The following is a 13,358-nucleotide window of genomic DNA, read 5'->3' as shown; positions in this document are numbered from 1 at the left end:
AACATTCCATGGAAAGTACAATGTCCCATCACTTGTGAGCTATATTTAGAACAGACTCAAGCATCTCTTGTAGACCATAGCGGGGCCATAAGCCAGTACAGATTAAGTAATCAAGGCCCATAAACTTATTTTTGGCAGTTGGCATTTTCCCCATGTTAATGGGCATCTAGCAATAAACCACTTTTTCATGCTTTTGCTAGGGTATTGCTGAGAGTGCGAATGCTGTATTATCTGAGACAGGAAGTCATCGGAGATCAAGCAGAACGCATCCTGGATGGAGCTGACTCCAGGTTGGTATACTTTAAATTTTAAAAATTCTACAAATATTTCAAAATTTATTGATTTGATCATACTCACCCTCTTGAGCCAACTTTGTTTTCCCAGCTGATTTGGTTCTTATCCCCACTAATCCCTAATAGCAATACAGTACTTGATATCATTCTGTTTGTGGATGACAAAGCATCCCAATTCAGGTTCGGTTAAATGTTGTCATTGGGCAGTTGCTTCAAGGAAATCATGTTCTGAAGTGGTTGTTGGAACATTCCATGCAAAAGCAGTCAAACAGTAGCAATTGCCAATAAATTCAAATTTGGATGTTTTTTATTCCAGCAGTATCATATCTGATCAGAAATTAACATAATTTGCCCCAATACTCACAGATGGCGACCTTTGCATATAAGATGAATGACTATGGAAGCATCTTGACAGTGAGCTGTACAAGGCTTATTTATGACCGTGACATGAATTATTACACGAGTGTATTTTTGTCTCTTCAAGTGGCCTCTTTGGCAGCCTCTATTCCTAACACAAGGTCTTTTTAAAATTATTTGGGGAAGTTGGATGTTTCTTTTTTTATTTGTTTTTTTTTATTTTGATAAGCCACTGGTCTTTTGGCACCTGCCCTAAACAATTTGCTTTTAACCTCTCATCCTCATTCGGTCTCGTGCACGGCATCCTCCTTCTCTTCTGTCATATTAGTTTATTTTTAACCATCTGTCCTGTCTGCAGATCACCTTGGTCTTATCAACCCCCAGAACCCTCATAACTCTTTCACCCAGATGTGAATGTATTTATAATGTACAGCACGTGTACTTTGTGTTGATGGCCAACACGCCACTCCCCTAAACCCCCCTACCCACAAGATGGTTACTTTGCCATAGCCATGCATGCGTTCAAGTGAGAGACAGCAAGAGCAGGCATACGGGATGCCATCGTGCCAACATATGCCGGGGGGATTTACCACGTCCGTCTTGGCACACTCTTGAGTGTGTGTTGCCAAAGTGTGCATGCTGCTGTTTTCCGAGATAAGGGACAATTTTCCTGTGTTGTTTTCTTCTCTTGTCACCCTCTGTTTCTCAGCTTCCATTGTTTACATTGTGTATTGTGGTCTCTTCCCATAAAGGATGATTTTGTATTTTGGTTCCACAATGCAGAAGGTGTCTGTGGAGCTGGTTGGATGGAAAATATTGTATTATTTTCACGCATAGTGAACCAGTGTATTATTTTATACACGACCGAGTTTTCTGCTGCAAATCCAATTGGTGTATTGGGCATTGCCAAACTGTTTAACTGACTGCCCTCGGTATCAATGGAAGCACAAGTAACTACATATGCCAGTCATTAACTACTGATGAATATCCAAAGATTTGGCGCGGTTAGAAGCAGCCAGTCACACATTATCTTGCTAATTTGGTACCCCTTTTCCCTCCTATTACAGGTAGTCTTTGTCCAAACTGTTATGGTGTACAATCTTTAACAAATTTATGCTGTGAAGACTAATGATTTATAATGATGCATTTTGGTGCTGCTGTTACATACTGCTTCAAAGGTTGTAAATTTGAAATGCTTATTGATTAAACAACATCAAACATTAAATCAAGACAGGAATCAGTGATGTGGTGTGTTCTTCATCTGCTCTGCAGTGAGTTAGATGTCTGGATTCCCCAACCTTTCCATGCGGAGGTCCCCGCAGACTGGTGGGACAGTGAGGCAGACAAATCCCTGCTTATAGGTGTCTTCAAACATGGTAAGAAACCCCATACTGAAATGGCTGTGAAATAAATATTTAGTCCCTTATTGTCACAATCATTTACAGTACTTATGCACATAAAACCATCCCGGAATATATTACATATTCAAAAACAAACAAACAGTAAACACACCACATCCCACCCGCTTGGCTAGTCACCAGTTGATTGGTGTTTCCAAGGCGACAGCGGCACGCAGCTGTCAGCCTCAGTGTTCTGTGGCGTGTGATTGATGGCTCGTGTTCATCACTGGTGAGGTGTGTCTTCCTCTTGTTCTCCTAGAGAAGTTCATGTTGAAAATACATCAATGTAACCAAAGCCATTACCTTTATGTTGTTAAATATTTTTTAAGTAATGAATATGTAAAGAGTATATATTATGTAAATAAGTCAATGACCCACCTTTGGTCACTGTAACTTATGCCAATGATGTTGTTTACTATTGTTATTATTTCCATTGTTTGTTGTGCATGGAGAGCGTAATTTATATTAATTTGGTTAATCGTATTTTTTTTCCTGGGATTGCCACCCTCTATGATTCAATTAAGACTGACACACCCTCAAACACACATGGAATACAGAGGAATACAAAAGGGTTCACCCGTAGTTAATCATAATCCCCATTCACAAGGGAGGCCCTTAGGGGGTACAGACACACACACACACACACACACTGTTTATGCAGAGAGAAACAGAAATACACAAAGCACCTTGCACACACAGAGACTGGCACACACCGAAGAGCACTAGCCTGTGAAGGCCCCAATGACTAATGTTTGGCGATGTATATGAGTGTGACAGAAACATTTAGGAACGAGTCACATCTTTCCTAATACAAACATGATGGATGGAAGATAACTAAATACGAGGCTGAAGTCCTGATGAAGCTGGGCCTCTGATTTTATTTATTTTTTCTTTTTTTCCCCTCAACCCACATTTTCATTCAATCCCTAGTTTTTGGTCCCATTGTACTTTTTCTCCCGCTCTTTTTTTCTTCTTGATGTGGCTCAGTTGGATCCTGCACACCTAATAAGTTCTGCCTGAATGCCCCTAACGGACAAACACACACATAGACATACCCGTTCACTTTCACAGACACCATGACACACATTTTCTTCTTCCTGTTCTTGTTCTCCTTCTATTTTTTTTCCTGACACAACAGAGCACCTGGAGGCTCTCATTGAGACAAACACACTCGGACAACACACACGCACACACACAAACTCTTACAGGCTGTCTTGTCAGCAGCTGGTTCCTTAGGTCAACCCATTTGCCGCTGTTTTTGTCTTTCATTTAAGATTGACGCTGGCTACATATGTGTAAGTGTGCCTTTGCTAGTCACACAATGCGGGAGGTGTTTGGGCTTATACTCAAATCTATCGTCTGAGTCCATATTGCTGTTAATAATTCAAACATAAACATTTTACATTCCCCTTTCAGGCTATGAAAAGTATAACTCCATGAGAGCTGACCCCACCCTGTCTTTTTTGGAGAGGGTGGGTATGCCCGATGCCAAGGCTATTGCCGCCGAGCAGAGGGGTAACGATATGATGGCAGATGGCGCCGAAGGGTAAGAGACAGTTATCTTTGGGCACCCTCCCTCTTTGTACTGTCTTTCTCCTTTCTCGTTTCTGTCATATTTCATGTAGTTCATAGAATCAAACTACAGTATTTTTTAGTTTAGGCAGCTGCAGTGTTTTAAGAATGTATCGTGTCAGAAATTTAGCACGATGTAGGATTAAACTTTATCAGGTAAATTTGATCCTGAGATTATTGTATAATTTAGCCAGATGTTTGCTAAAATAACAATAGTGTACTCCGTGCCTGCGTCTCTTTCCATTTACAGTGAGGATGAGGATCCAGAATACAAGCCACTTAGGATGCCTTTTAAGGATGAAATGGATGATTTCACCAACTCTCCCCTCGATGAAACTGGAGAAGGAGAAGCAGAGGGTATTATATTATCGCATTATATAATCATTTTCCAGAAAAAGAAAATATTTTCCAGCAGTGCAACTGGAAATTAATCTATATAAACTTTACTCAGATCAAAAAAGGTTCATCACTGTGACTACAGCTGACGTATTTTTTTTCCCTCATAAATCAACAAAACTTCAAAGTACAAATGAGAAAATGAATCTGGTGATAAAACGGTATTTGAGTTCTGTGCTATTTCCCACAGGTCATCTTCACGAGCCTCAACATAAAATATTTTATTGTAATCTTTAGCAAGTGTACCGGTTTATCTTTTTGTCTTATTCATCTCCTTAATAGAAATTCTTCATTAAAGTTGACTTTTGTATTTCCACTCATGAAGGTAAATCTGATGAAAATGGTCAAGGTGTGCCTTCCACGGGTGGTGCCGCTGGTTCCAACGGGCGACTCTATTGGCCAGCTGCCTCAGCTTTGACAGCTCGTCTGCGGCGCCTCATCACTGCCTACCAGCGTTCAAATCGCAGAGAGCAACTTCGCCAGGAGGCCCTCAACAGACCCGACGGACGCAGGAGACGACGACGCGATTTCCTACCTACCATTGCAATGGTTACGGAAGCAACAGGAGGAGCAGCTTATATCCAAGATCCAGCAACAGTGTTCATGGCTGAAGGAACCCCATATCTAACTAAAGGAAGTGCTTATTTTGCTAAAAGCGGACAATTTATAACAGATGAATCACCAGTGATGACCACAAGCACTCTGATGACTGATGGAGCCATGTACTACAAGGAAAGAAGACAAAGGTAAAACAGTCTGTTTTCATTGCTGGCTTTTTATTTGTTTGTTTTTTTTTTCTCCTTTCTAACCTTGTTTGCTTGTTTGTTTAGATGGACTCGTCGCGAGGAAGCTGACTTTTACCGTGTTGTGTCCACGTTTGGTGTAGTCTTTGACACCCAGCGTCAGAAATTTGACTGGACACAATTTAGAGCCTTTGCCCGATTGGACAAAAAGACAGACGAAAGCCTGGAGAAATACTACTATTCCTTTATTGCAATGTGCAAACGTGTCTGTCGGATGCAGGTCAAAACTGACACAGGTAACAATTTACACACTTAATGCGACAAAGTCTAATATTTACCTTTTACCTCCTCTGAAAATGTTAGTGTACTGTCCTATAGGCATGGCTTTGACCTTTCTACCCGAAAGTACATGAATGTATCTTTCTGCCACAGCAGAGCTTCCCGACCCAACACTGATCATCGACCCCATCACAGAGGAACGTGCTTCCCGCACTCTGTATCGTATTGAATTGCTTCGCCGCATCAGAGAGCAAGTTCTTCCTCATCCGCTTCTCTCTGAACGCCTCAAACTCTGTCAGCCCTCCCAAGATCTCCCAGAGTGGTGGGAGTGTGGCCGACATGACAGGGACCTCCTTATTGGAGCCTCGAAGCACGGTGTGAGTCGAACAGATTATCACATCCAAAATGATCCCACCTTGGCCTTTCTGGAGGCACACCAGCGTGCTACTAGCCAGCGAGGGGCTTTTGTCAACATGGGAGAGCTCTGTAAAAGTGGGTTAGGCACAGCAGAGAACAGCCCTTCAGCTCTTCTGACGCCCGCAGAGCTGGCGAGTGTTGCGGCCTCCGCCGAAATGGCTATTAATAGCATTAAAGTGGAGGGAGAGGAAACTCAAGTGAAAAGTGAGGAAGAAAAAGTCATGACTGAAGTCAAAATGGAGACTGAGGAAGAGGAGGCCAGTGGTGTCATGTGCATAAAGGCTGGAACTCTTGAAATAAGTGAAGACAGTGAGGTTAAAGATGAGAAACAGGCCACGGCTTCACCGGCGCCAGATTTGAAAGAAGACGCTCGACCAATAGCAGAAGAAGAGAGGAGCATTGAGATGAAAGAGGTCACTGAGCATCTTTTCAAGCAGACCGAAGAAGGCGAAGAATTAATTGCAGACAAGACAAGTGTGGCTCCTGCTAACACTACCAGTGACCACATGATACCAAAGGTTCCAGAAGATCTTCAAGCCCCAACAGGTCACAATGCTGCAGGGGAGGAGGACCAAGTGGAGAGGGAGGACAGCAAGTCTCCAAGATCTCCAAAGTTGCCAGATGCACAAAAAAGCCCAGAAGAGGAGGAGAGGATGGATGAAGATGACAAATCAGAGAAATCATCGCAGGCAGAAGGTGGGGGAATTTATTTTATTGCTTTATAGTGAGGGACAACTTCTGATTGGAATATGTATATATCAGGGCTTGTAATGAATGGGTGGCGTTCGCTCATTCGTTCCGGTGAGCATAGCAAACTGATAATCAAATGATCATTTGCGGACTCGGAACAAATGGTGTGACGTCACTGGAACCAACATTTCGTTTAGCACAGGTGTATTTTTTTCTAACGCAGTATTGAGTTATTTTCCTTGTAGCCCATATGTAAGAAAAAAATAGCCTTCTTTGCATTTTCTAATAAACTATGAAAATGTTAACTACTGTAAGCATACACATATTCTAAGTGAATTTTCCAGGCCCTTTCATTTGACATCACTTGGTCAGAGGCCTACTTCTGGTTTCCCCTCAAGACTTGACAGAGTTTAAATGGGTCCAGAGTACCAGGGGCAAGATATAAAATGAGCTTGTATTCCTTGATGACAATTTCGAAGCCCTTTTTAATTAAGCATTAAATGTGGCTTTTCCTACCTTTTCTTAGCGAGTGCTCTGTCTGAGCAGAAGAACTTTGACGAGGAAAGCATTGCCTCTTTGAGCACATCTGCGCGAGATGAAACCAGAGATGGCTTTTGCCCTGATGACCTGCCAGAAACGTCCGCTTTGCAGGCTTTACAGGACAGAACGTATGCCTTCACGCTCTGGCCTAAGGTTAGTCTTGTGAGATTCTCCATTCTCATTGTGAGACTCGCTGCCATTCAACACTTACAGTATGTTGGTTATTAAATGACTATCATCATTTTAGCCACACTATTGGAACATCCACTATTTATACACCAGCAGTGAAGTGCATATAATCATCTGCAGTTAACAATTTAAGCAAGATCATATTAATTTTGCTTTTCTTTCATGACGGCTGTCATCTAACTCAGCATTTCTCCACATCTCAGGATCGAGTTATGATTAACAGGATGGACAACATTTGTGAGGCTGTCCTGAAGGGCAAGTGGCCTGTCAACAGGCGTCACCTCTTTGACTTTCCCAGCAACCTGTTGCCAGGTCATGGCTCCACAATATCTACAGCAGCAGTAGCCACAGCATCTGAAAGCCCGTTGCAGAGGCGAAGTTTGAGCGAGCTGACAATGACTGGAATTCATACCCCTTACAGCGGGATGGAGGATAAAACGCTTTCCCCACATGTGAGTTTTCCCGTATCTGTCCATTGCAAAGTACCAAAGACTTGTGGGAGCATTTTTTAACACAAATAGAAAAATGTAGTGTATTGAAATAGACAGAAATGGTTGCACCTGCTTTATTATCAGTGTTAATTAGGGATGTTTGAAGCACTCAATTTTTTATTTTTGACGGCTAAAATTTCTGTTAAGCCAAGAAAGAGTTGTATTCATATTCCGATATAGCATCTTCCTTCAAATGACATAAAATATATGGGAATTATTTTCGGAAAACACATTTTATATAGATAAGTGACATTTATTTAAATAAATAAAACACAATTAATCCCGTGACCAAAAAAAAATCCCAACCAAAATATGTGATCGTACAACTTCAAGGAATTGAAATGTAGAGAATAAAATGGAATACTATTTGAACACATATCCTGTCCGCAACATATAGGAATATCTGGCATTCATCCAGAGTTGTAGCAACACAGATTTGTTATCTTGTTTTGATGCACCATTTAAAGGGACACACCTCCCAGGATGATCCGTTTTTGGCCAACAAGCACAACTTATGTTTTTGTCGGTTTAATGAGGGATATGACATTAGCTTGCATTTTCAATTCTGTTCATTTGTTTTGGACATCAGTAAATAAATAACTTCGAAAAAGCCTCCTGGGAATGAGCAAGATAGAATGCCCCCATCGCTCTAATTGCAGGTATTTGTCCCCCAATTGTCATAAAAGAGGATTTATCTGGGCACAACTAACAAAAACATTGTCAACTATGCTTTCAGTTTCTGATAGTAAATCAATCACAAGAGGTCGGCGGTCAAATTACCGGGTACCTTGAAATATGGCCGCAATCAGCCTGACAGAGATACCTGGTATTGCTACCGGCCTATCTCTAGCAATAATAGTTGATTTGGTGTTGCAGGACGATCCTCTGGTGCCTCGGCAGAGGAGGAGGAGGAGGAGGAAGATCGAGATTGAGGCAGAAAGAGCAGCTAAGAGGCGCAACCTGATGGAGATGGTTGCACAACTGAGAGAGAGCCACGCTACATTGGAGTCCCAGAATCAGGCTATAGATCTCACCAAGGTATGCCCCTTCGTAAAACGCTCGCTTGTTGTTGGAGTTTTTAAGAAAAAGAAATGAATGAACTAAAATGCTCACTTTGGCTGCCCAGGGTATACACCATCAACACAAGAGCGCTTCCTCATTGGCTGGCTTTCCCAGTGCCCTGGTGACAAACCCTTCCCTCAAGGCCCAGATGGAGCTGTTACACCAAGCCCCGCCCACTGGTCACCGAGCCAACGGTTCGCTGGAAGCTGACCTGCCGATGATGAGGAGGAGGCGCGGACGCAGGAAAAATGTAGAAGGCATGGAGCTGCTGTTCATGGGCAGCAAAAGAGCTGGAGTGGTGTGTTTTCTGGCTGTGTCTTCATTACACACGCAATATCAGCTCCTTACAGTTAACAGCAATCAAAATGACATTGTATCCATTCTCAGGACGATGGTGATGGGGCCAAGGCTTCCGGTGCAGAAGGCGGGCAGGATGCTGCCCGTGCCCACAGACCGATCACGGTCTCAGAGCAGAGCCCCAGTGGAAGATCTCTTGCATCTGGTAGTATGGAGGAGGAGGAAGCAACAGTTTCTAACAAAGAGCTTGGGGAATGGCTGAGGCAGCATCCTACGTATACCATGGACATGTCCGGATTTACACCAGTACGTATTACTGTTGTTTTCATGCATACCATCTGTTTTTGGATTATTTTTTTTTAATCATGTTTTTTTTTTCTCTCCATTGCTACCATAGAAGAACGACGAATTACTGTTGTCTCAGTTCTCAAAGCCCAAGCAAAAGCGTCACCGCTGTCGAAACCCCAACAAGATCGACATCAACACCCTGACAGGAGACGAGAGAGTACCAGTGGTCAACCGACGTAATGGCCGCAAGGTACAATATGAAATGAAGACTTGAGGCGGTGTTTTTTTTTTTTTTTTTTTTCCCCCCATTCTCTTTTAACTAACTGTCTTACCTTCTTCTAGATGGGTGGGGCCATGGCTCCCCCAATGAAGGAACTTCCACGATGGTTATTGGAGAACCCTGAATTTTCAATTGCACCTGATTGGACAGATATTGTCAAACAGTCGGTTAGTAGGCTTTTTTTTTTTCTTTTTTTTTTCCCCTTAAGGGTTAGGTTCAAATCTGGTCTCTGGCCTTCCTATGTATAGTTCATACAGCAAAAACATACAGACTTCTCAACTGCATGTACATTTCTGCGATAAAGCTGCACAGAATTGACTTCTGTGCCCCCTAACAACGCACACGCATAGTTTTGAAAATGCGTTGCAATCATTCCTCCAAGTCATGCGGTGGCTCTCTGGCTGGTATTGACTCGGGCACCACCGAGTAGCGTTTCCTCTGTGTTTTTCGGGACAATTCCAGAAGCAGTTTTTACTCTATGTACAGTCGCTTAAGAAATGTCATTCGATCATTGACAAATTCACCATGGATGAGGTTATCTTTAAACCGATCACGACAGATTGTGCAAGTGTCAATTGCTGCACAGCTCCAATTTTTGACGTGCGCTTCCAAGTTCCGTCCAAATTTTTTTCATTCTTGCAAACAAACTATGCTATTGTTCACACTATAAACTGTGCAAGTAAAATAAGAGTAAAAAAACAATAGTAAAGTAAAATAAAGAGTCACTAAAATGTGGCCGTTTTGATTCTGATGATTGGAGATTGAAAAATGAAGAGCAGACAGAGTTATTCCGTGGTATGGAGCGGCAACTTCCGCCGTATGCGCTTCCGGATAGCGTCTGGTTTCCCGGTACCGGAAGTTCCATTGCGAGGGATCGGTCGTTAGTCGTAGAAAATTTAATGCATGTTTTTTTCGGGTTCGGGAATTTCCGTTTGACAGAAGTCCGTTGTTGGGAATACTTACTACAATCTCAAGAAAATGGATATATTTGCCCAAATATTTTGGAATGTAATTCACTGCATTCACTGAAAAAATGTAATGAAATATGTACTGTTCAAGTCATTTGAATCACGAGATTAGTAGAACAATTGGAACTTGAAAGTCACTTTTTCTGATCCAACATATGAATTTGCACAGGGCTTTCTCCCAGAAAGCATGTTTGACCGGCTGTTGACGGGTCCCGTGGTTCGGGAGGAGGGAGTCCGTCGTCGGGGTCGGCGGCCCAAATCTGAGATCGCCAAAGCGGCCGCCGCTGCTCAGGCGGCTGCAGCGGCTCAAGCTGCCCAGGCCTCGCTAGCGACTGCCGCTTCTTCGGCTGGTAAGAAACCATCAATTCACTTGCAACATTTAGCGTAACTGTTCAGGTTGGTCTTTTTTTGAAGTAATCTAACATTGTGATTGTGTTTTGAAGGAGGCATCAATCCTCTGCTGCTGAACAGTCTCTTTGGAGGGATGGATCTTTCCTCACTACAGTCTCTCCAGTCCCTCCAGTTGGCCGCCGGTCTCATGGCTTTCCCGGCCGCCGCCGACCCCAAGCAGGCCGCGGCGAGTGCCGCCGCCGCCTCGATGCTGCCCCTCATGCTGCCCGGCATGGGAGGCTTGCCCAACATGGCCGCAGCCATCCCAAACATGTTCAGCCTAGGCGGGCTCTTTGGTGGAAATTTGGCAACGGCCGCCGCCGCCGCCTCCACCCCCGCGGCGGCCTCCGCGTCAGGCAACACCAACGGCATGGCGGATGGAGACGGGGGAGAAGGCGAGGAAGCCGCAGCAGCCACGCGGAAGAGAAAGGAAGAAGACAAGGACGAGGGAGATGGCGATGAGGGCGGAGAAAAGAAGGTCGTGGAGGGTGCGGCCGATGGCAACGAAGGAGAAACTCTTGCAAAAAAGATGAAAATTGAGCAAGAGAACGCGGAAGGTGGAGAGAAGATGGAGAAATCCCAAAGCGACAGGAGCGCAGCCCCTCCGATGCCGGCTACGAGTTCTACGGCCGACCCCTCCATCAACGGCGAAGCCGCCGCCCTGCTCGCCGCCGCCGGCATGTCGGCCAATTCTCTGGCATTCAACCCTTTTCTGCTCTCCACCATGGCCCCCGGCCTCCTCTACCCCTCCATGTTCCTACCTCCGGGCCTCGGGGGTCTCGGCCTGCCCGGCTTCCCCTCGGCCTTGGCTGAGCTTCAGAGTGCCGCGGGAGCGCCGGGAGACAACGCCGCCGCGGCCGCCAAGACTTGCGGCGACGACGACGCCGAGGCCCTCAAAGCGGAGAACGAGGATGAGGAGGCACAAGGAGGGGAGAGTGACTTGGCTGAGGAGAGCGCAGCTGCAAAGGAGAACAAAAGTGAGGCAGAGGAATCGCTTGTGGAGGATGGAGGGATGATAGCAGATGAGCAAGATGACCATTAGAGTGACTGACAGACTGAAACAAAACCCCAAACTGACAGCGGCAGCGGACGTTTCCTCACATTTGACTTTTCTTCCCTTCTCTCCACCCCGCCACTTCTACCAACATGACGGTTTTTTTGGGGGCTTGTATTTCCTCTGTGTCAGAGAGTCGCGAGGTGTGTGTGTTAAGTTAAATTGGATTGTCAGTGTAGTCGCAGCTCACCTCATGTTCAAAGACTGTTGGCCAGTTTGCATCTCCACTTGGTCTTCACAAAGTTCCAGTAGTGCTATTATTTCTATCGTTATTATAATTATTATTATTATTGCTGCTGCTTTCAGCTCTTGAACATCGTTTTAGTTCAACTTCTCGTGCTTGTACGGACCGCTTGATGTTCTCATCTTATAGCGAAGAAATGTCAGCCAAGGATTCTCCAAAAAGGATTGTGGGAAATGGAGTTGGTGTAGCCTGTTCCTGTAATTTTCCCATGGCAGACCCTTAAGGAGGATAAGCAGCCCAACCTGACTAGCACACACACACACACATGCACATCCTACCACTACACTCACTGTAGCTGTACGCCTACAAACAAAGTAACCTTAAGCCGTTAACCCTTCCCCGTCCCTGTCTCACACTGTTTGAATGCCAGTTTTGAGTCTTTCCACTGCCACTCTCCAAATCCTCTCACCTGGAAGGGAGCTAGTTCGTAGCACAGCAAAGACAGGCGAGCCAAGCCCCGATTGGTCAGCTTGGCGTGAGGGGGGGTGGGAAAGGATTTGAAGCCACACGGGATGGATTCTTTGAGGTGGATTTTGATGTTTGGCCTGTCACACCCTGCTGCTCCTCTCTCCTAAGTAAGACTATTACTCTAGTCACACACACTGACACCAGACCTGGCCAGAACAGGACTGAAACGTGTTCTTTTAACGATATGAAGGTCAACAAATGAGTATGGAGTTGACATTGTTTGGTTGTTTTTTTTCTTCTTCCTTTGTTAGGGTTTTTTTTTCCGTTTTTGAATACTTGAAAAGCAACAGTGGCGCTTGATTGGTTTCGATTTCCAAATAATGTCTGAAGCGACTCGAGATTAAGCAAGCGCCACACATGCTTCAAATATTTGAAAGTACAGATCCCATTTTAATAACATTCACTATCACAGCCAGCCCAGCACACGTATATCCAGTATATATACACACCTTGTCACATCTCTGTGATGCTGAGACAGCAATAACTATGGCAGCTTTTGAATGTTCCATCATAACTTGCCCAACACGCAGACTCTATGAATAAACCACAAGTGTCGTATTAATAGAAAAAAAAAAACCCTAAAACTGTAACTGATGACAAATAAGTACTGCAATTGATTTTGTCTCACTCTGTTCCTGTTGATGCACTGGTGTTAAAGAGTTAACGTAATCAGGTACCTTTATTACTTAGCTACTTTTTCTTGAAAAAAATGGACTTGTTACTTTTAGCCAGCAAGCTGAAGAGCATTACCTCAAAATTCTTATCTAGCCTTGAAGTTTACAGACTTACAATGTAAATGTTTTATTTTCTCCTTGTTTTTTTTTTCCCCTTTCTTTTTGGGTGTTTTGTCTTTTTTTTTTTTGAGACATCATGTATTGATGACTTGTAGCTATGATGCTTTTAATAAAAGTGAATCATGATATTCGCCTAGGAAACCAAA

At 44.0% G+C, this 13,358-nt stretch overlaps 1 protein-coding gene across 3 annotated transcripts in view; it reads left to right on the top strand.

The window, feature by feature from the left end:
• The window catches only part of chd7 (chromodomain helicase DNA binding protein 7), an 85,071-nt gene extending 71,713 nt beyond the window's left edge, over positions 1–13,358 (top strand). For 2 of the 3 annotated variants that reach the window (XM_088429230.1, XM_088429231.1), the window contains exons 27-42: positions 201–290; positions 1,923–2,026; positions 3,467–3,596; positions 3,873–3,979; positions 4,344–4,764; positions 4,849–5,057; positions 5,194–6,153; positions 6,674–6,840; positions 7,080–7,328; positions 8,244–8,405; positions 8,494–8,727; positions 8,817–9,032; positions 9,124–9,264; positions 9,357–9,461; positions 10,432–10,612; positions 10,706–13,358. In XM_088429230.1, the coding sequence (XP_088285356.1) occupies positions 201–290; positions 1,923–2,026; positions 3,467–3,596; positions 3,873–3,979; positions 4,344–4,764; positions 4,849–5,057; positions 5,194–6,153; positions 6,674–6,840; positions 7,080–7,328; positions 8,244–8,405; positions 8,494–8,727; positions 8,817–9,032; positions 9,124–9,264; positions 9,357–9,461; positions 10,432–10,612; positions 10,706–11,694 (4,465 nt within the window). In that variant the 3' untranslated portion in view covers positions 11,695–13,358. The remainder of the gene's footprint in view (positions 1–200; positions 291–1,922; positions 2,027–3,466; positions 3,597–3,872; positions 3,980–4,343; positions 4,765–4,848; positions 5,058–5,193; positions 6,154–6,673; positions 6,841–7,079; positions 7,329–8,243; positions 8,406–8,493; positions 8,728–8,816; positions 9,033–9,123; positions 9,265–9,356; positions 9,462–10,431; positions 10,613–10,705) is intronic. The other variant, XM_088429232.1, reaches the window with a different exon arrangement.

The sequence above is a fragment of the Hippichthys cyanospilos genome, chromosome 12, assembly GCF_059441005.1.
Source record: "Hippichthys cyanospilos isolate Australia breed blue-spotted pipefish chromosome 12, RoL_Hcya_1.0, whole genome shotgun sequence".
Classification (NCBI taxonomy): domain Eukaryota; kingdom Metazoa; phylum Chordata; class Actinopteri; order Syngnathiformes; family Syngnathidae; genus Hippichthys; species Hippichthys cyanospilos.
Note: the sequence above shows the minus strand (reverse complement) of the source record. Positions and strands in the feature narration are given on the sequence as shown.